This window comes from Eptesicus fuscus, chromosome 9 (assembly GCF_027574615.1).
Source record: "Eptesicus fuscus isolate TK198812 chromosome 9, DD_ASM_mEF_20220401, whole genome shotgun sequence".
Lineage (NCBI taxonomy): Eukaryota > Metazoa > Chordata > Mammalia > Chiroptera > Vespertilionidae > Eptesicus > Eptesicus fuscus.
In genome coordinates this window covers 48637949-48659471 of record NC_072481.1, presented here as the reverse complement: position 1 = coordinate 48659471, position 21523 = coordinate 48637949, and the positions used below count along the sequence as shown (strand labels likewise).

Genomic DNA, 21523 nt, shown 5'->3' with positions numbered 1-21523 from the left:
CAACTAAACTACAAAACAACCATCATTCAGAAACACCTGAAGCCAAGCTGAATAGAAGTTCTACAACTAGGGAATTAAAGAAGCCACATTGAGAGTGGTGGGAGGAGCAGGGATGCTGAACGGGCTGGTCTCACACCCATGTGTGGTGGATAAAAATCGGGAGGGATATCTTGGCTCTGGAGGTCCCCTCTGAGGAGTGAGGGGTCCCAGGCTCACACAAGGCCCCCTGCTTCAGGGTTCCAGTGCCTGCAAATTAAGTCCCCATACCGTCAGGATGTAAAAGCCAGCAGGGATCATGGCTGAGTGAGACAGAGGCCGCTGGAATACCAGGCTAACATCATGGTGAAAAACGCACTACTAACATAATAGTGAAAAACTCAATATTCTCTACTTAGATCAGGAACACAAAGTCTTCCTTCATTCAACACTACATTGAAGGTTCTAGCTGGTGCAATAGGCAAGAAAATAAAAGATTGGAAAGGAAGAAGTAAACTCTTTATCACAGGCAATATGACCTTCTATGTAGACAGAATATATGATGGAACCTATGAAAAGGCTACTAGAACTAATAAATGAGTTTATAAAGATTACAGGATAAAAGATCAATATACAACTATCAAATTTATTTATATACACTAGCACCCAGCAAGCAGAGAGTTCAAAATTTTAGAAAAGCAATGCAATACACAATAGCCTAGAATATTTAATAACTACTTAATAGGTGTTGGGCTCTATGTTATAGTGATAAACAGGGCCACTGCTTTCATGAAACAAACATAACAACAGATAATATACTCTGATAAGTAGAGGAACAGAGATAAGGGTGGATATTCATTCAACTATTAACTTTCTCCTGTTAGGAAACCTGTTCTCCCCTTGTCTGAGAATGACCCATAAATAATCTAAAAATGCCATAAACTAGATCAGCACAAGCAGGATTCCTAATGCTATCAGAGTAGCACTTTTCCTGATGTCCATGTGCCTTGTAGTTAAGAGGATAAGTCATTCCTAATTTGTATTTGTCTAATACACCAGTTCTCTGGCCCAGAGAGGGGGTGAAATGTCTGTTCTAGAAGATTTCAGCTGCCCATTCCTCTCTGCATTTGTACCAACTGGCAGAAGATGAGAACTTAAAAGTATACTGAGTCCCTCAATAGCTGAGGCACCATTAATCCAATAGTTCTGGCCCAGAATCCTCTTTTGTGCTTTTTTGTTTGGTTGGTTGGTTGGTTTTCTTTTTGAATCAAGAGCTGATTGATTAAAATAAGTGTAATCAAGATTTTAAGTAAAATATTTCAAATTCTTTGGGGGGAAAACAAACCCAAATCCTTAAACACTCATTTATAAGTGCAATTTTGGAATTCTTCTTGTGCTCAGTTAAGGCAGTTTTTCTAGAGGTTTCTACTAACTTGGTTGAACAAATAAGTTTTATTGAGCTTTTTACTGAAACCCTGAGCATAATGATGCATAAGTATTACAGTAAGGTTGCTGCCAGGCTCTGCCTTTTAAAGATATCAGATGTCAAAATACCCCAAATAATTTAAATGTTTGTTACACACCAGTGTGTACAAAGCAAGGGGGATTCCCTGAGTGAAAGGCAGGACCCACTAGCAAGATGTCACTGATGTCCCCTGGAGGAGAAGAGAGAGAGGATACCTGGGCATAAGTGTTTATATATATTTCTTCTTTCCCATGGTATTTTTGAATGATGCCCAGCAAACTAAGTTCTGGAGGTGGTGGGAAGACAGGGACAGAGGGGCTGGATGTGTTTCCTCACATGTAATCATGGGGGTGCACAGAAGTGAATGTAGAGCTTTTGTTAGTCTGATTTTCACCTTGGGGGAGCTGCTCGGGTGGTTGCCGGTTTCCATCTTGACAGGTGTTGGAAGATTTAGCCAAACGCCATTGTGCTAGGGTGATTAATTCTATGTCGCTACAATAAGTAAAGAGAGACATGCTAACAAATCAGACAACATGATGTGATACAGACAAAAATAGACATATATGTTTCAAAAAAATTACAAAGGAGAGCATCCTGTCTGGAGCATAACGGGAAAGTGGTGCTCTAGCAGAGTTGTGATGGAAACTGGGCATTTCCCAGATGGACAAGGGAAAGAAGAAAGCAAAGGACCTAGACTGTAAGGAAAGGGCAGCATGAAATGGTATGAAATCAATGGGAAGCGGTGAAGAGCTTGGTACTCCTGGCATCCAAATGAAAGGGCAGAGTGGCAGAAGATGACACTGAGAAGTATGCATCTTACAGCTGTGCCAAAGTGCACTTTATCCAGTATGGAATGCAGACCTCTTGAAAGATCCTAAGTATAGAAGGGATGTGGTCTGATTTGCCTTGAAGAGGAATGACACTGTGGTTGAAGGCACAGAGAAGAGGTAAGTCTGCTGGGAAGCTTCCAGGAGCATAAGTCTACAAGGAGCACTAACAGGGTGGAGATGAGAGCACAGAGGTGGTAGAGGAAGCTGGGTACCAGAGAATGGTGCCAGGTTCCACTGGGGTGACCTGAATCAGCTCTGGCCTAATGCTAGTCACTCCCATGTAGCTCCTTTCTTTCTAATCCACTTCTCATTCTCTTTGGGAAGGATTGAGGTCTCTGGAAAACAGCCCAAAAAACTGTTATGGGAACAGCAGCCCAAATAATGCTCAAGCATTAGGAGGATCTGAGTGCTGAAAGCCACCTCTGTTCCCCTTCCCTCAGCTACAGGGGGTGGGAAAGGGTTCTCAAAGCCGTAACTCCCTTTAGGAGGATTGAGAAGGCATATAAAGGGCCCTGGCTGAGGACTTGCTTCTTCATTCCACAGTTGGTGCCAGAACTCTCAATCCTCCACTGAGAGAAAATGTCCATCCAGTGAGTATCTCTGGGAGATTTCTTTTAAATGCCTTGGGTGGGTTGATGGTAAATAGGCTATTTCAGGAACTCCTGAAGAGGATTGATGTCCTGTTTAGGGAAGGCCTGGGTCTTGTTGAGGGAGTTTCTTCCTATTTATATATTGAAGCAAATATCTGGAATTCAAGTGGAATCTATGCGACTTAGAATGGACCTTGGAAGCAGCTGTGAGCATGAGGATTTCAATAAAGCAGACCTGGGTTCCACATCTCACTCAACCACTTCCTAGCTGGGTGATTTGGGGCAAAGTACTTAACATTTTAAAGTCTAGGTTTCTCCATATAGAAGATGCATGTAACAATAGTACTTACCCCATTGCGTTGTTGTGAGATTTAAATGTGCTAATAACATACAAAGTTGTTTTTAATGGTGCATGGCACATAGTAAGTTCCTAATAAAAGATAACTATCATTCGTTATTAGGGAGCTGGTCAGAACTCCCACTCTAAGAAGTTATACAATGGAGCCAAAGTGAGGAGGCAGAAAATAAGCAAAAATATAAAACTGACTATTTATTTAAAAGTACTTGGAATATTTTTTTAAAAGCTCTTGGAGATTTGTGAAGACCTGAGATGACAGTAAGAGATGTTGGTATAATACGGGTGAAGAACAAAAGATGAGGTACTGACCCAAAAAGCTGTCTTCTCTATATGCATAGGAGGGAGAGAGATGAGCCTCTGAGGCAGGAGAAAGCTGAGAGTATCGACTGGGCAGCGTAATTGCGTGGGAAGGACTCTGTTAGGAAGAGAAGTGACAGCAGCAAGTTTGGTTGATTTACCTTCAGAACTATGGGAAAACTGCAGAGGGCAGGACTAAATCCACTGTGACATTAAAAAGGAGGTCATTTCTCCTAACATTAAAGAAGGAGCGCTGACCTGGGACCCTCTTGCAAACCTGGGCATGTTTTTATCCCCCAAGCACCGTGTGCTCCCTTAGCAGAATCTGGACTGGTGGTGTGAGTTGGCCTTGAGCCAGAGAGCACCTTTGTCCCTGAACCCTGCTACTGCCTCCATGGACTTCTTTGAGTATTCACATGGGCTTCTTCCTTGTGATTCCACATTTCAGAGTTGAGCATCCTGCTGGTGGTTACAAGAAACTGTATGAAACTGTGGAGGAACTCTCCTCGCCAGTCGCAGCTCATGTGACAGGTGGGTCTCACTGACCTTGGAGTCATCCTCTCTTTTTCTTCAGGATCTCTCTTCTCTCCCTTCTTATTCATTGGCACATCTCCTTACTGGCTCCCCTAAGGGCTACAGAAGGGAATCTGGAGGCTCAAGAATTCTATACCCAGAATCCATTTCTTCTCACTTACCTTTTATTTATTTCTCTAATGTAGAAAAAAATGCTACCTAACTGGAATTCCTTTAGGATTAGGACTACACCTTTGTCATTTTTAAATCATCAGTGCCTGGCAGATAGTAAAGGCCCTGTAAATATCTGCTCTATCAGTGTCTGGGTAAATGAGGACCTGCTGACACGCATCTGGAAATACTACATTAACAGGTGGTAGGTTTTATATCCATTATATTGGAAGTCTTGGTTCTGGAGTCAGGCAAATGTAGGCACTAATGGCAGCTCTATCATTTTAGTAGCTGTGGATCCTACAGGTTACTTAAACTTTCTGAGCCTCAATTCTCTCACTGACCAAAGACCAAATTTTACCTCATGGGGATGTTGTAAAGATGAAATGAGCTAGTGTAAATAGAAAGATTCAACCAGTATCCTAAACAGAGTGATCAACAGGTGGTAGTTAGTCTGTTGTTATCACTACCTAAAGATATTATATAACCCATACAGCATACTTGCTTAAACATGGTGTCATAGGAAGGGCCAAATCTTGGGCAAGTCTCTTTTCTCCCAGTTTCCTCTTCTGTAAATTAGAAGGAATGAGCCAAACACTCTAAACTAGATTCTGATGCTAACAATTTAGGTTCTAACAATTATATTAATGCTGAACCTTTTAGTTGAGCCACACCTTCTTAAAAATTTTACCAGAAATATAAATCTTTATCAAATAGGTTGCTAAGACTGAGCTGCAGAAAATAATTAGTTTGTTCCAAAAATTAAAAAAAAAAAAAACATTGGTAAGGATTAAGCAAACACTGCCAAACACTGCACTTTTCAAGGGATAAAAGGGCACAAGTGTAATTGGTTAAACTGAAAGGCCTTAAGGTCTTTCTTGTGTGGCCCTGCTGTGCAGATGGGGACACTGAGGCCTGGAGATGTCACCTGGCAAATCCCGAACCAGAATCCAGGTCCCTAACACCCAGCCCTGTGCAGTTTTTGCTACAGCAAGTTGGCCTTCGCCTGGACAGTAGCACATACCCTCGAAAGAATATAGCTCTAGATTTTAAAAGGCCAATATTCTTGTTGTAGCATTTAAATGATTTTTTTCTATAGGCCCATCATTTTTAGTGTTTTGATCTCTGCTCTTAATCCATCCTTCCTACCCCTACTGTATCAAATTATATCAAGAAATTTGAAATTCTTAAAAGTGAGATGTTGGAAAAAGGTACATGTATTGGTATCTGGGGAACTCTGTTAGGTAGAGATTCCCATTTCCCTCAAGATGCTTTTCCCTGTCTCCTTCCAACCAGTTACCCAAACTCTGAGGCATTGCCACATTCTCTCCTACTTGGTCTCCTAGAGAAAAGAGAATTGATCCACAGGCACTTCCTAAGTGCTGCCCAGCCTGAGAGCTGGGAATGAAAATCACTGCCAGCTTTATAAAGAACCACTGACCAATGAGGCTGCTAATATAATCCCTGTGCCTGACCTGGGACGGCCCAGCCAAGGGCAGGAGAAAGAAGCAATGTTCTGTGTCTCCCATTCGCCCGTCACAGGCAGGATCCCCTTCTGGCTCACAGGCAGCCTCCTCCGATGCGGGCCAGGACTCTTTGAAGTTGGATCTGAGCCATTTTACCACCTGTTTGATGGGCAAGCCCTCCTGCACAAGTTTGACTTTAAAGAAGGACATGTCACATACCACAGAAGGTAAAGAAATGCTAAGCCCCACTCCCCCTAATAAGGGTGGGGCCTAGCTCAGCTCCTCCTCCCTTGGGCTTTCAACCTCCTAAACCCAAAAGGGGACTTATATACTCACTTTCTCTCAGAATCCACTTGGGCCAATGCATCTGCATGGACACCTGGGAGCGTGCTACGGGATAGAGGAGAAACTAAGAACTAGGCCTTTGGGGTTCAACATGTCTGGCTTCAAATCCTGTATCTACCTTTTACAACCATTGGCAAGATGTTAATATCTAACTCTTGGTTTTGTCATCTCTAAAATGGGACAGCATAGAGTCTACTTCAGGGTTCACTACAAGGAGTAAATAAGAACACCGTGCCTAGCACATAGGAGTATTCAGTAATAATATTATTATAGTTATTATGATTAAAACATCGGCTCTCTTTACTCCTCCCCCCCCCCCCCTTTTTTTTTTATCATCAAAAAGGCCACAGGGAAGGAGAGAGGGGTTTCACAAAGGAGGTAAGGACCAAATATCTGGTGATGATACAAAAAAGAGAATTTTTCTAAAAATAGGAGATTGTTGCTAAAAGGCTTGAAGGCCTAAGCCAGGGGTGGGAAGCCTTTTTTCTGCCAAGGGCCATTTATATATTTATAACATCATTTGCAGGTTATACAAAAGTATCAATTTAAAAATTAGCCTTCGGAGGCCGCTGATCAATAATTCTCTCTCATTGATGTTTCTATCTCTCTCTCCCTCTCCTTTCCTCTCTGAAATCAATTTAAAAAACTATATTTAAAAAAGTTAACCTGCTATATTTGGTCAAACATTTAATTAACTCATCCCTAATGCCTTGGCAGGGCCAGACCAAATGATTTCATAGGCCTTATATAGCCCATGGACCAGACATTCCCCACCCATGGCCTAAGCTATCACTCCAGGAAGCATCCATTAACACCACAATAAATAATTTGTCTTATGCTTTAATATTCTCACCTGTTAGTGGCTTTGTTGGTAATCACAGACATCAGGCGTTCTAAAGAGACCTCAAAAGGAAGAGTAAATGGAGGTTTTAAGTAGTCAGGATGACTTGGACTATAATAAAAGAGAAACTGATCAGGTCAAGCAAAATTTATCTATGAAAAAGCATGCTTTGGAGGTCAGACAAAGCTTTCATGTGCCTTCTAAAGACCTTGGTCTTTTTTTCTTTTTAATGACTTTGTTTCTTCCATCTATGAAATTTTAAACACTTACTAAATGGATTGGAGAAAGGGTAAAATTAGATTTTAATTGGCTCTCCACAAGAGAAATCCTAGGCACTGTATGCCATCTAGTCTGGGATATGGTTCAGGAGGTCTGCCTGTGCAAGAGACTGGATTGAAGGGATCCCAAATTTTAAAAGTAGCAAAATAAACTTTAAAATCAAAGAAAAACCTAAGAGGGACAAGAAATAGTTAGAAAGGAATATAATTCAGCATACCATGCCTTGTATTTCCCACTAAGTGTAGGTTGATGGGTTATAGGCTACAGGACATCATAGGTCTTATGTCAGCTACCATGGGGGCTGCATGGTGTGATAAGGAAAATGCATGTTTTCCAGATCTGGCCAACTTGAATTGTAACCCAGCTCTGCCACAAACGCCAATCACTTAACTTCTCTGAGCCGTGAGTTCTGCATCCGTCACTGTGAGATTTGTAAGACATAAATGTAAGCTCATGGCACATTGTCTCTTTCTCCTTTGGTCCCTAGGAGAAGTTGACCTGACAATACTCTCCATTCCTTATGTTGTGGACTTATTATTCTGACTCCGTAAGGACAGAATGACCATTCTAAGATCCACCTGGACCACACTGATTGCCCCTGTCTATGACCCTTCCCCATGTTTTAATGTCCTTCAGGTTCATCCGCACTGATGCTTACGTTCGGGCAATGACTGAGAAAAGGATCGTCATAACAGAATTTGGCACCTGTGCTTTCCCAGATCCCTGCAAGAACATATTTTCCAGGTTACTGAAACCTAACTGCATGTTATTAAAGGCATTTCACACTAGCCCCTTTTCTCTCATGGTTTAAAAGTTACTAGACCAAAAAAAACCATTTGCTTCTGCAGGTTTTTTTCTTACTTTCGAGGAGTAGAGATTACTGACAATGCCCTTGTTAATATCTACCCCGTGGGGGAAGATTACTATGCCTGCACAGAGACCAACTTCATCACAAAGATTAATCCTGAGACCTTGGAGACAATTGAGCAGGTAGGATACAGTGCTCAGGTGACACTGCTCGAGAATTTAGAATTGCAGCTTAGAGTTAAAATTAAATCAACTGTGCAATTTGGTAGAAAGAACATGAGTGCTTGCCTGGCTGGTGTGGCTCAGTGGTTGAGTGTTGACCTATGAACCAGGAGGTCATGGTTCAGTTCCTAGTTAGAGCATATGCCCAGGCTTTGGGCTCGATCCCCAGTAGGAGTTGTGCAGGAGGCAGCCAATCAATGGTTCTCTTTCATCATTGATGTTTCTATCTCTCTCTACCTCTCTCTTCCTCTCTGAAATCACTAAAAAAAATATTTTTTAAAGAAAGCCAAACAATTTTCAAATTCTTGCTTTGTCATCAACTACTAGCTATGTGACATAGGGCAAACATTTATTTCTTCATCTATGACATTTGAAAAACTTTTTATATGGGTTGAAATAAAACTGTATAAAATACCTAACATTCATCCATCCATCCATTCATTCATTCATTCATTCGTGGGACACTATTTTTTCAGTCCCTGACATGTACCAAAACATATGCCGGGTGCAGATACATCAATGTGTGAAACAGCATGGTCCCTGCCCTTACTGGCTTTTATAGGCTAGCATGGACCTGGCACATATTGGGCGTTCAAAAAAAATTATAGCTATTAATATTGAAAACCCTGCTATTTGTGATTATAGACAAGTATGTTGCAACCTATTTGCCCCTTATAGATACTTCTTATTAAAAATGAAGCTATATTTTACATGAAATAGCATAGAGAAAAATATCAGCAATAGTAGAGACAAATTTTGCTGACAACTTAGACAATCTCAATGCAGCATTCAATAAAATAGATCCACATTTTCAACCAATATTTATTAAGATATAACTATTTGAAGGCATTGTTCTTATCTTTAGAAAGTTTAACATCTTGTTGGAGAAATCAAACAAATATGCTACTTAACTCTAATAGGACACATAATGTGCTGAGTCCTTTAGGAGAAGGAAAACCTTCCATAAAGCAGGGAGAAGAAAGAGATTACTTCTGGCAGTAGTTGGAGGATGTAAGGTGGTGCAGATCAAGGAAGATTAAAAATGCTTGCATTTGAGTTAGAAGTTAAAGGGAAGAAACTTCAGTGAATTTGGAAAAGGAACATTTCAGGTAAAGGGAGTAACATAATCAAAGGCATAGAGGTAGGAAAAGAGAGGATATGTTCATGGAAATGAAAGAATAATTTATTTGATTAGATTGGCAGTATTTCTCAATGGAGGAGCTAGTGGCATTGGGTGGGAGATAATTCATCATTGTGGGGACTGTCCCCACACATTGCAAAGGTTTGGCATTCCTGGTCCCATCCACTGAATACCAGTCATGTCCTGAATCAATGTGAAAACCCAAATGTTCCTCAACATTTCTAATTCTCCCCCTAGGGGGCAATATCACTTTCAGTTAAGAACTAATGAAGAGCATGCAATGTCAAGGGTAGGGTAAAACTAAAAGTTTGAATAATGGACAAAAATATGTAGTAAGTTATGAAGCTACTGAAATTTTTTGCACAGAGAAGTGATATAAGCAGACCTGTGTTTTGGGATATTTAATCTGCCATGTATAAGCTATATGGGAGGGCAAGAGAGATAAGGGAGCTAGGAGACCAGTTAGGTGGAATTCAAGACCAGAAATTTAGTGTAGTAAGAATAGAAAGGAAAAATAGTTCCAACCCTGGATATCAATGTCACAAGCTGTTTAATAACTCCCAACAGACTATTTACTAATGCTTAACATACTCTCAATGGCTCTTTCTTGTTTCTGATGTATGTTTATAACCACCTGAGTGTAGATCACTTAGATAAGAACTGGAGGGGACTCTGATAGTGAATCTGTATGTATTCCAAATGTCATGGTCATTTAACTGGAAATATAAAGTTCATGATATGGCTCCAGAATAGACTTTATTAGAGGTCAGGTTCCATTGTGAATAGTGTTGTATCCTGACTTCATGTAAAAATTTAAGCTTTAGAAGTTGAAGTTTTGTTTACTATTACTGAAATAGCCTCCTAATCAGTGCCTTTTCTTCCTGCCTGATTTCTTAAATACAACTTCCTTACTTCAGTAGAAGCATTTTTTTTTTCTAAAATGCAAGTATAAATGTGTTACTCCATCTAGGGCACCCATAGTTTCCAAGATAAAATCCAAACAAGGGCCTTTGTGGCTGGCCCATGCTGATTTCCCCTCCTCCATGCATGCCCTTCATGAATGCATGTTGAACGATTAGTAGTCCCCAAATAGCACATGCTGTTTCACAACTCTGGGCCTGCACATTGGGGTTCTTGCTCCCTGGAACACACTGCCATGCTTGTTCACCTGCATCGCTTTTATTCATCTTTCAAACATTATTTGGAAGCCCTGCCTAACCTCCTGGTTTGGCTGGGCCAGATGGCCTTTCTCTACAGATACCATTTTACACTTGCAGCACTGTCTGTATGCCAGCTTATTATCCCAACACAGTGATGTCAAATAGAACTTTCTACAGTGAAGGCAAATTCTGTGTCTGCATTGTCCAAGTGCATTGTGCACTTTAAATGTGGCTAATGTGACTGAGGAACTGAATTTGAAGTTTTATCTAATTATAATTAATTTATATTTAAATTATTACATGTGGCTACAATATTGGACAGCAAAAGTCTAGACTGAAGTCCTTGAAAGCATGGACCATCTCCGTTTTTCTAGATCCTGGCACAGTGCCTGGTATAAAATAGAAGCTCAAAGAGTATTTAATGAATGGTGAATGAATGAATGAATGTCTCGGCTATTATTGAAGTAAAGATGCGAAAAACTCCCTATATTTTAAAAGATATTCTCCTAATCAAATAGAAAAAAAATTGGTTAGATAAATATACACTCCATCAATTATTCATTCAATAAATCTTTACTGAGCAGGTCGCAGGTAGAAATTCTAGTGCTGATTTTGCCAACATGTGGCTCTGTGTCTTGAACAAGTCACTTGACTTCTCTGGGACCCCAGTCTCTCCTGTACATTGAGAGTTTTGTGCTGGATTTGCGGCTCTGGATTTCTTATAAGACTCCAAATTGAATTAAAGTGTAAATCCTCTCTCCAAAAATATTTGCATTTAATTCCAAGTGGTTCGTGGTTCCCCTGAAATCTATTTAGGTTAAGACTTTCTATACTAGATGAATCCTGGGGTTCCTTCCAATTCCAGTTCCATACTCTGTGCAATGCCCTGGATTTGAGATTTAGGTTGTACCATACAAAATTGCTATTTTTATAAAATTAAAGTTATTAAATATCAGCAATTTCATACAATTCATCTAATACAATGAAGGGGCTATAAAGAAATCCCAGGATTCACATTTATCATTGTTTGAGGACAACCTGCATGTGCAAAAGGAAAATAACTAACTGGAGCCGTGTATGGTATACGTCAATTAAAGAGCACAGCCAGGGAGAACTCCAAGATTTCAGAGGCTCGTGGGGTCAGCATGGGGATCAGAGGAGAGCTCTGCACTGAAGATGGGAATTCAAGCAGACTTCAGAGAAGGTAGGACCCAGAGAGAGAGGAGGAAAGAGGAAGTGCACTTAGGGTGAGGGTGCAAGCAGTAATGATGAGGTCGGAACTAGGGACCAAAGGTGTAACATAATCTTTCTCTTAACATGAATGACAGTTGCTCTCCCTTTATAGGTTGATCTTTGCAACTATGTCTCCGTCAATGGAGCCACAGCTCACCCCCACATTGAAAGTGATGGCACTGTTTACAACATTGGTAACTGCTTCGGGAAAAATTTTTCAATTGCCTACAATATTGTGAAGATCCCTCCATTACAAGCAGGTCAGTTTACCAATTTGATTCCTCTTAAAACAAGTATCTGTATTGTATGAAAGTTACTGGAAATACTGGATGCCAGATCAAAATGTCAGAATAGCACAATATGCAGTTAAATTACTCTCCGATTTCAGGACAACTGCCCTCACCCCTACCCTACCAATGGCCAAGGGCACAATAACAGGAAATGACAACTTGAAAATACAGAAAGCAAATGGCCAAGTTCTATTTCTGCAATGTGTCAAAGATGTAGTGTATATGCAGACTTGGTTACATAAGATTTGGAATCAAGTGTAGCAAACATTTATTAGGCATTTATTCATGTGCCAAATGAAATTAAATTTTTATTCAAACATATGCATCTGCATAATATACACCCATATATGAGAAAGTACTATTTTGTGTATGTTTAACTCACCAGACTACAAACAAACCTTTTAACTCAACCTATATAATAATGATGCAATATGCAAATGGTCATTACGCTTTGAAGCATAAAGACCGACCACGTAATGACTGGATCACAGATCAGCAGGAGGGTGGGGCAGTGAGCTACAAGCAGGCGGTGGAGAGCTACAGGAGGGGGCAGGGCAGCAAGCTATGAGGGGGGTGGGGGGCAGAGGGAGCTACAGGAGGGCTGGGCAGTGGGCGGAGAGCTACTGGAGGGCAGTAGTGAGCTACTGGCACACGGATTCATGTGCAGGGCTACTAGTGTTAATATAATAGCTAAAGAATATTAAAAGAGAAGAGAGACTACTCTTTAGAATTTTCCATTCATCATTCATTGTCAGAAATTTGATAACCATCTTGATGACAGAATTATTTGAATATATATGGATTTGTGTTCAGTATTGCTTAGATAGTTCTAAAAGTGTAGTCCCACCAGCAGCACCACCTGGGAACCTGTTAGAAATATGAATCTTGAGTCCCACTCAAACCAACTGAATAATTCTGGGAGTGGGGCCCCAATAACTTTTCTAAGAAGCCTTTTACAGAATTTTGATATACAGTGAGGTTTTGAAGACTACTGACTTAGTAGTGTGTGAACTTTAATGTGCATAAGAATTACTGTGCCAGGCTATTGACACAATCTGAGATATTCTGCACTCGTAGGCAGTATTGTGAAAGGCTGTGACCATGCTAAAGTTGTGCCTTAGTCCCCTAACTTAGAACCCACCTCCAGGTGTAAGATGTGACTCCACTGTGCTCTGCCTGCCACGATACTGTGGAAGTGCACTTTCCCAAATCCGCTGCTATTTGGATTTTCCTGAGCGACTGCAGCTTCACATGAAATTTCGCTAAGAAATGCCAATGACTAAGAAAATGAACATAAGCTCTGAAAAAATCAAGATCTGAAAATGTATTTCTTTACTTGCATAAGATGTTCTACATGCTTTGTATTTTTAAAAAAGAAAAAGAAAGGCTGGCTGTTCCAAAGCCTTTTAAAACCACTTTATTTCAGACAAGGAAGATCCAATAAGCAAGTCAGAGGTCGTTGTACAATTCCCCTGCAGTGAACGATTCAAGCCATCTTACGTCCATAGGTAACTTGAAGGGCTGCTCTGAATCTTCAGGAAAACTTAATTTTAAATATCTGTTTTGCCTATCTTTTATACCAATCCTGATTACATTATCTTGAAGAAACCTAAATTTAAACATAATTAATTTCACATAGGTACTGTCTATTCCAGTAACTGAGCATACTCATGTATTCACATTTCTTTGTGGTTTGAGAATATGCCTGTCCCACTCACAAGTCCATTTGTGTTTCTGAACAGTTTTGGCTTGACTCCCAACTACATTGTTTTTGTGGAGACACCAGTCAAAATTAACCTGTTCAAGTTCCTCTCTTCATGGAGTCTTTGGGGAGCCAACTACATGGATTGTTTTGAGTCCAATGAAACCATGGGTGTAAGTCTTACTTTTTTTTGTCAGGTTTATGATGCTGAAGAAGGTGTGCTTCATAATGCACACTTTTTCCTTTTTGAATGCGTCAAAATATTTTTCTCATTTTCAAGGTTTGGCTTCACGTCGCTGACAAAAAAAGAAGAAAGTATCTCAATAATAAATACAGGACCTCCCCTTTTAACCTTTTCCACCACATCAATACCTATGAAGACAATGAGTTTCTGATTGTGGATCTCTGTTGCTGGAAAGGGTAAGAAAGGACAGTGGATAAATGTTACATCTCTAGCTGCTCCTGGAAATTAGGGGCCATTTTTTTTTCAAAGATGCTCCTCTCAATCATTAACCTAAATTACATTCTAAAAAGTGAGAAGTATGCTTAAGTTTTAAGACATCATTGAAAAAAACTGTAGATAGTTTAGGTAACCAGAAACACAAACTGAACATCAAAACCATGATTAATGATTTAAAATGAATCAGGTCCATGAACCAGACCTGAGAAGATAAGGTTCTGTGAACTGATAAGTGAACTTAAACTCAACTTCACTTAAACTTGACAAGATTCCTTAGGGGACCTTGAACTCCACCTATCCAGGGTTTGGGAGAAAGAGGCTTGCTTTCTTCAAATTATCCACATCACTAACGAGAGTAGTCCCTAAAGTCACAGACAGATGGTAATTGAGAAGCAGAACAGAAAGTGTCAAAGGTTGCTGTTATTTAAATATACCCATGAGGCAAGTTTCTTTTCCCCCCCATCTTGTGTGGGCAGAAAGAAATGGCTTTAATATACCTGGGTCACTAGCAGTATCCAGGTTGGGAAATAAAGAACAGGCAGGCTTTTAAATAGATTGAATGTCTCCCTAAAATTATTTGTAATTATGTGTGCTCATGTTTGACTTCTTATTTTTGCAGGTTTGAATTTGTTTATAATTACTTATACTTAGCCAATTTACGTGAGAACTGGGAAGAGGTGAAGAAAAATGCCAGCAAGGCTCCCCAGCCTGAAGTTAGAAGATATGTACTTCCTTTGAATATTAACAAGGTAACTATCCTCTCCGTCGATTTCAGATATAACCAGAATATTACACAAAATTCATTCCCTATTTGCTCCTCATCTCCCATCCCCTTCCCTATCCTGAAAATCCTCCACCATTTCCTCTTAATTCATAATACATCACAATCCTCTTCTCAAATGTTCCCTCCACCTGCTATCTGCAAAGATCTGATTCCCAAGGACGCTGTTCTCCTCAGCAGCAATTTCCAGGGGAGGTGGTTTCTCCTACAACCCTTGCATCATGAGGTCTGACTGGGGTAGGGGTCCTCTTTGTTCCACTTTGCTGCTTTCGGACCATTGTTTCTTCCATCTACCCTTAAAGTCTCCCAATTTTTTAAAAATATGTTTTTACTGATTTCAGAGAGGAATAAATAAGGGGAGATATATAGAAACTATCAATAATGAGAGGGAATAATTGTTCATCTGCCTCCTGCATGCCCCCTACCAGGGATGAGCCGGGCATGTGCCCTGCTCCTGACCGGGAATCAAACTATCAAACTGTGACCTTCTGGTTCATAGGTCCACGCTCAACCACTGAGCTACATTGGCCAGGCTAAAATCTCCCCATTTTTTATTTCATTTTAGCTCATTATATAGCCAAGTGGTATATATATACATTTCTCATTATTGCTATCATCTACTAACCACCACTCTCTCTTCCTTCTGATTTAATGTCACACTTCACAGATCTACTCCTGGATCTCAGGGATTTCAAGATGCACATCAGAAGTGATTCCTCCAACAATTCCTCCTTTCACTTCCTTGACCTCTTCCACTGATCCTGTCTTCCATTCTGTCTCAGCCACTCATTCTTATGGCTTTGACATTGGCATTACCTATGACTTCTGCGTGTTTCATCCATAATTTTAAATTCATGCGTGACACATTCTGACTACAACCTCTTTCAAGATCACTTGCTGTACTGCAATTCTCACCAGGAACCTTCAATCTCCTACCTGCTTATAATCCTTCACTCCCTTGAGGATTTATCCTTATGCTAAGTGAAGTAAGCAGTCAGAGAAAGACAAGTATTCTCATTCAATTAAAATTCCATGGTCAATAATTATAAGCATCCTCTTGTATAGATCATTATTTCTTGTGTCTCTTTCTTATTTTATCAAACTCATTTGTCAGAACCACAACCCTAGTTAAATTAAACACCCCACCCACTCCATGCTTATGCCTCTGAGGCTGAAATTAAGTGTTGAAAACACACAATCGTGTTTATCGGTTCATTTTTAAACACATGACCACAAATCTTACCACTAAATTTCCCAACTTCATTTACTCTCCCACTTTCCTAGTTAAATATTTCACACCCTCCTCCCCTCAAACTTCTAACACCTCCTCCCACCTCCACACTCATACTCAGCTGATGGCTCTGCTTCCTATTTCACTGAAATGAGTGAAAGAAATCAGAAAAGAACGTAGACTTCTGCCACCACATCTACCCACCCACCAGCATCTGTATTCATACTGAAGTTATCCATCGTCTTATCCAGAACTAGTTGTTCCCATCCTCCCTCACCCACTCAAGGACATCACTCCCCCTCTTTCCTATAGCATCACTCTTCTCCCCTCTTCATTGGATTACTCGTATATCATGCTATGATTTTACCCTCTTACAAAATCTTTCTCTTGACTCCTCTTGCCCCCACCAGCTATTCCCTCATTTCTCTTCTTGTAGACCTCTTAATGTTGCAGGGCACCAGAACTCAGCCTTTTGTTCTACCTTTTATTTGTACATTCACTTCCTTTCTAAAGACTCATGCTTTAAAGCAGCCCCAAATTACTTTTTTAACTTTCCTTTCAACTCAACTTTCCTTTCAACTCATATATGCTACTGCCAATTCCATTTGGATGTCCAACAGACATAGCAAACTTAATAAAAACCTAAATTTCTCCTCCTCCCCACCAAAAAATTCACCCCACCTTCAGAAGCCCGTCCTTTTGTGACAACCTTTGATTGTTCAGGCCAAATATGTCGGAGGCATGCTTGACTCTATTAATTTCATGCCTCTTCCACCCCATCTCCCATATATTAGGAAATCCTCTAGGCTCAACTTTCCATTTCTCACTGATTCCAGTGTTACTAGCCTTCCTTGAACCATTGTTTTCTTTTGACCAGACTACTACAAAACAAACTGGTTTCCGAGTCCACTCTTGCATCCCCCCTCCTCCCAAGTCTCAACAGAGCAGCCAGAGCACTGCTAACTTCCTCACCTCCTACCAGTTTTGTCTCAAATGTCACCTATTCAATGAGGCCCACCCTGACTACCTTTTAAAAGTACAACTCACCTGCCTTTCACACTTCTGAGTCCCCCTTAACCTGCTCTATTTTTTTCTCCCCATATTTATGACATATTATCCACTTTGTCTATTAATTATATTTATTGTCTATGTCCACAAACTGGAATGTAAGCTTCATGAGGACAGAGACTTATTTCTCTGAAATATCCCAAATGCCTAGAATAAAACCTAGCACAATACATGTACTCAAGTATTTGATACAGGTATTACTAAATGAATATATTCTTAGAAAGGGCTTGTGGTATCCATTCCTTTCATACATATCACATGCATTGGGGATTGGGGAGTGAAAAGAAATCTTATAAAACATATAGTCTAGTAGTTTTCCTATTTTCTTCTTTTTAACAACATAAATGCACAATATTTTTTCAAACAAAATAAAAATATGCCCTAACTATAAACGAGATGAACACTGTAAATGGATCCCTAAGAGGTGAAGTCTTTGTTGTTCTGCAGAGAAATACTTGCTTATTTTTTTCCAGAGGCCCTTCCTCAGAGGCCCTTTCTTTGAGAACAGTCTCATTTCACAGTTGAGAAGATCGAAGACCTAAGAGGTCATGTGACTTTCCCATTGACACAGGCCCAGACAGCTTTCTCAGTCATGTTCCTGGGCTACCCTTCCAGAGTTTCTGCACTGTTCCCCCCTACATGTTAACTTAAGTAAAGAGCTCAGGAGACAAAACTCAGGAAGACTCCTTCCTTGATTTATGGCTCCTTGATTTTTCTTTCTGGCTTGCTGAGGTTTCTGTTATCCTCTTTCTTAGGCTGACACAGGCAAGAATTTAGTCACACTCCCCAACACCACTGCCACTGCAATTCTGTGCAGTGACGAGACCATCTGGCTGGAACCTGAGGTTCTCTTTGCAGGGCCTCGCCAAGGTGAGATAATGTAGAAGAAAACCTCACATGAGAGGGAACAAATGTTCCATTCAAAGAGATTAACTGGGTTTTCTTAAGCATGTGCTCTATTTTGTAGCGTTTGAGTTTCCTCAAATCAATTACCAGAAGTATGGTGGGAAACCTTATACTTACACATATGGACTTGGCTTGAACCACTTTGTTCCAGACAGGGTAATGAATCCATCTTACTGGTATTAGAGCAGTACTTTAAGTCACATGCTAGTCAAGTAAAGCATACTGACTGATTGATTGGGTTTTTTTTCTTTCTTAATGAACAGCTTTGTAAGTTGAATGTCAAAACTAAAGAAACTTGGGTATGGCAAGAGCCTGATTCCTATCCGTCAGAACCCATCTTTGTTTCTCACCCAGATGCCTTGGAGGAAGATGATGGTAATGAAAGCATTGGATGTGTCTGAACATTCTCTTCTTACTGGAGTTCATGTAGTTAGTTCACTAGGAGGGGAGTCATAGCAATTTTTCCCTAATGTTCAGAAATGATCCTTAATATTACTGAATGTAAACTTCTTTGAAAATAAGTGTAATCTTGTGGTCAGTTTGCCTTGATTACTAGTGGAAAAAATGCTAAAGCACCATCTGGTGTCATGATGGACACCAATGCTGCTGTAGTTGAGGTAGAGGAGAAGGAGGAAAGAACAGCATGGATTCTAGGCTTTTGCCTTTCTTGATCTACATACATTTATTGGGGGGGGGGGCGGCAGAGAAAGAAGTTCTGAGAAGGGAAATTTGAGTATTCTAACAGATCAAAGAGAATGAGACTCTGGCTTTGTGGCTCTAGTTTTATTTCTTTTAGTAAGCTGGGGCTAGAAAGAGACCAGATATACAGCCTATAAGACAGCAACTCAACTACAAAGCATCAGTCTTTAGCAGGGATTAAATTATGGAAAACCACAGAGAAATGAAAAAATAAAGAACTGTGGAGCCATTTCATGTGAAATGAGTTTACACATACAGTCCATCCTATCAAAACTGCAAAAGGTTTGCTCTCCTTTTGTTTGAAGGAGATAAGTTTCCAGCTAGGTCTTGGAAATTATAGATATAATATACGTTATTGTTGTCAAAGTCTTTAGTACACATTTTCTTTGTCACAACACTTTTTTTGCAGTAGGTAGAACAGATGGTGTATGTTATGTTACAGATAAGAATACAGATCAGTTCAATAAACATTTAATGAACACTTTCTATGTTCTAATCATTGTAGCAGGCTATCAGGATATGACAGTAGGCAAGACAGATATGGTCACTCCCTTTCTTTTTTTTTTAATATATTTTTATTGATTTTTTACAGAGAGGAAGGGTGAGGGATAGAGAGTTAGAAACATCAACAAGAGATGAGAGAGAAACATCGATCAGCTGCCTCCTGCACACTCCCCACTGGACAGGTGCCCGCAACCAAGGTACATGCCCTTGACTGGAATCGAACCTGGTACCCTTGAGTCCGCAGGCCGACGCTCTATCCACTGAACCAAACCAGTTAGGGCTTCACTCCCTTTCTACAGTTTATAATCTAGGAAATATGAAGACTTTACTAGTAAAAGACCCCTTCAAGGTGGACACATAGTGAGGTGGTGGAAGAGTCAAAACAAAATATTGTCATTTTCTTTCCTTTTTTAAAAAATATGTTTTTATTGATTTCAGAGAGAGAGGAAGGGAGAGGGAGAAAAGGATAGAAACATCAGTGATGAGAGAGAATCATTGATTGGCTGCCTCCTCCATACCCTCTACTAGAGATTGAGCCTGCAACCAGGGCATGTGCCCTGACTGGGAATTGAACCATGACCTCCTAGTTCATAAGTTAATGCTCAACCACTGACCCACACTGGCCAGGGTGTCAATTTCTTTTTATATGTCAATTTAATACCTCCTATATTATTTCAGTTACATTTAATCTGTATCACTGGGCATTTTTTACAAATTCAACATTACTTTATTTACTTCTGATTAATAGGTGTAGTTCTGAGTGTGGTGGTGAGCCCTGGAACAGGACAAAAGCCCGCTTATCTCCTGATTCTGAATGCCAAGGACTTGAGTGAAGTTGCCAGGGCTGAAGTGGAGATTAACATCCCTGTCACCTTTCATGGACTGTTCAAAAAATCCTAAACACATTCTAGCAAGATATGTTTCTGATGACAAAACCAAGAAAAATATAGTCAGTCAGGTCTGCAATCAAATTCTGTTCAGTTTCAGCCTGCTATATTATATGGTTTTAACTTGCAGACACACACCATTTACAATGTTTTCCAGAAAGAACAGAGTTGAGCAAGCAATTACTTCTAAAATCAAGTCTATATTTAGAAAACAAGACTTTCTATGTGAGAAAGACCATAACTAAAAATCTCTTTATATAGTTAGCAATCAAATATAAAATGAATGTGGATTTATTAACCTGTTTTTTATTCCTATTATAAAAGTATATTTTAGGCATCTATATGTTCCAATATATCTTAATATTTAAAAGCCAAAGTGTTCTACTCCTGATTGCAGCTCTGCTGAGTCAAGGCAGTATTGTGAAAAAAGGCTTCATTATTAAATGTCAAACCAAACTCTCTTTCAAACCAGGGACAATCATGTAAGAGTAATCATTGTAACTGCATATATGTTATTGCTAAAAGATTTTCAAGCTTTATGAACTTTAACATTTCCACTTAACATAGGCAATTACTACTATTTCTGGTTTTACAATGAGGAAACCTATCTTTAATCAACTGAGGGTATGCCACCAAATAATATGTTAGAGATTATCTATCAAAAGCTTATATAACAATAAAACAATCATATGTAGTATTGATTGTAATTTTTTGAAAAACAAAGCATAAAATACTTACAATTTCTACTTAAAATCAAAGTGTGGATACTGTTTGTCGTCTCTTCTTCTTAATTATATTTAAGTACTTTGCAATCACCTGAAGAGAGAGAAAATATTAAATGATTAGCATTCAGATAGTAATACATTTTAAGCACTTTTGTTATTGTTGCTTTTATTGTTATTATCTTCTGTGCTGCATATTGAAAAAAGGAGATTAACAAAAGATTTTATTCTATATCTTTACTAAGGTATCTATTTTGTGCTCAGAAGTATTACATATCATTGTATTAAGATGATCAGCATTGTGTTTGACTAAATAAAAATAGTTTGAAGAAACAGACTAACCATAGTACTTGATGCATCCATTTGATTTCTTTATTTATATAAAATGCAAACTCATGTTTCCAATTACAAACACTCATTTATTTTTCAAAGAAAATCTAAAACTACAGAAAAGTGGAAATTATAAAGTAAAAGTCATAAAGATGTCATCTAAGTTCAACTACTGTTAAGATATGGATATTTGTCTTTTCCATCATTCCTTCCCCACTTCCTCTTTGGATTTTAATGTAATCATTATTT

The 21523-nt window shown here is 39.5% G+C and overlaps 1 protein-coding gene and 1 long non-coding RNA gene across 3 annotated transcripts; one reads left to right on the top strand and one right to left on the bottom strand.

Annotated features, from left to right (window-relative positions):
- The first annotated feature begins 2850 nt into the window (after positions 1 to 2850).
- RPE65 (retinoid isomerohydrolase RPE65) lies at positions 2851 to 20235 on the top strand. Of its 2 annotated transcripts, XM_008139423.3 has the most exons (14): positions 2851 to 2861; positions 3965 to 4047; positions 5743 to 5893; positions 7768 to 7875; positions 7980 to 8121; positions 11807 to 11954; positions 13411 to 13492; positions 13727 to 13859; positions 13967 to 14106; positions 14766 to 14895; positions 17982 to 18096; positions 18194 to 18288; positions 18396 to 18507; positions 20084 to 20235. In XM_008139423.3, the coding sequence occupies exons 1-14, from the start codon at positions 2851 to 2853 to the stop codon at positions 20233 to 20235; spliced, it is 1602 nt and encodes a 533-aa protein (XP_008137645.2). The 2 variants fall into 2 exon arrangements, with proteins under 2 accessions (XP_008137645.2, XP_054576743.1); XM_054720768.1 differs by lacking the exon at positions 7768 to 7875.
- Positions 3547 to 21024, bottom strand: LOC129150213 (uncharacterized). The gene is made up of 4 exons (XR_008556933.1): positions 20961 to 21024; positions 6865 to 6963; positions 6003 to 6056; positions 3547 to 3634 (listed from the first exon to the last, which is right to left on the bottom strand). It is a non-coding gene; the product is annotated as an uncharacterized LOC129150213 (long non-coding RNA).
- Between the last annotated feature and the right edge of the window lie 499 nt (positions 21025 to 21523).

Bases quoted from the DNA above. Each gene is read 5' to 3' on its own strand.
- RPE65 (XM_008139423.3), top strand. The intron at 4,048-5,742 runs GTGGGTCTCACT...CGCCCGTCACAG, and splicing joins AGTCGCAGCTCATGTGACAG to GCAGGATCCCCTTCTGGCTC. The intron at 11,955-13,410 runs GTCAGTTTACCA...ACTTTATTTCAG, and splicing joins GATCCCTCCATTACAAGCAG to ACAAGGAAGATCCAATAAGC.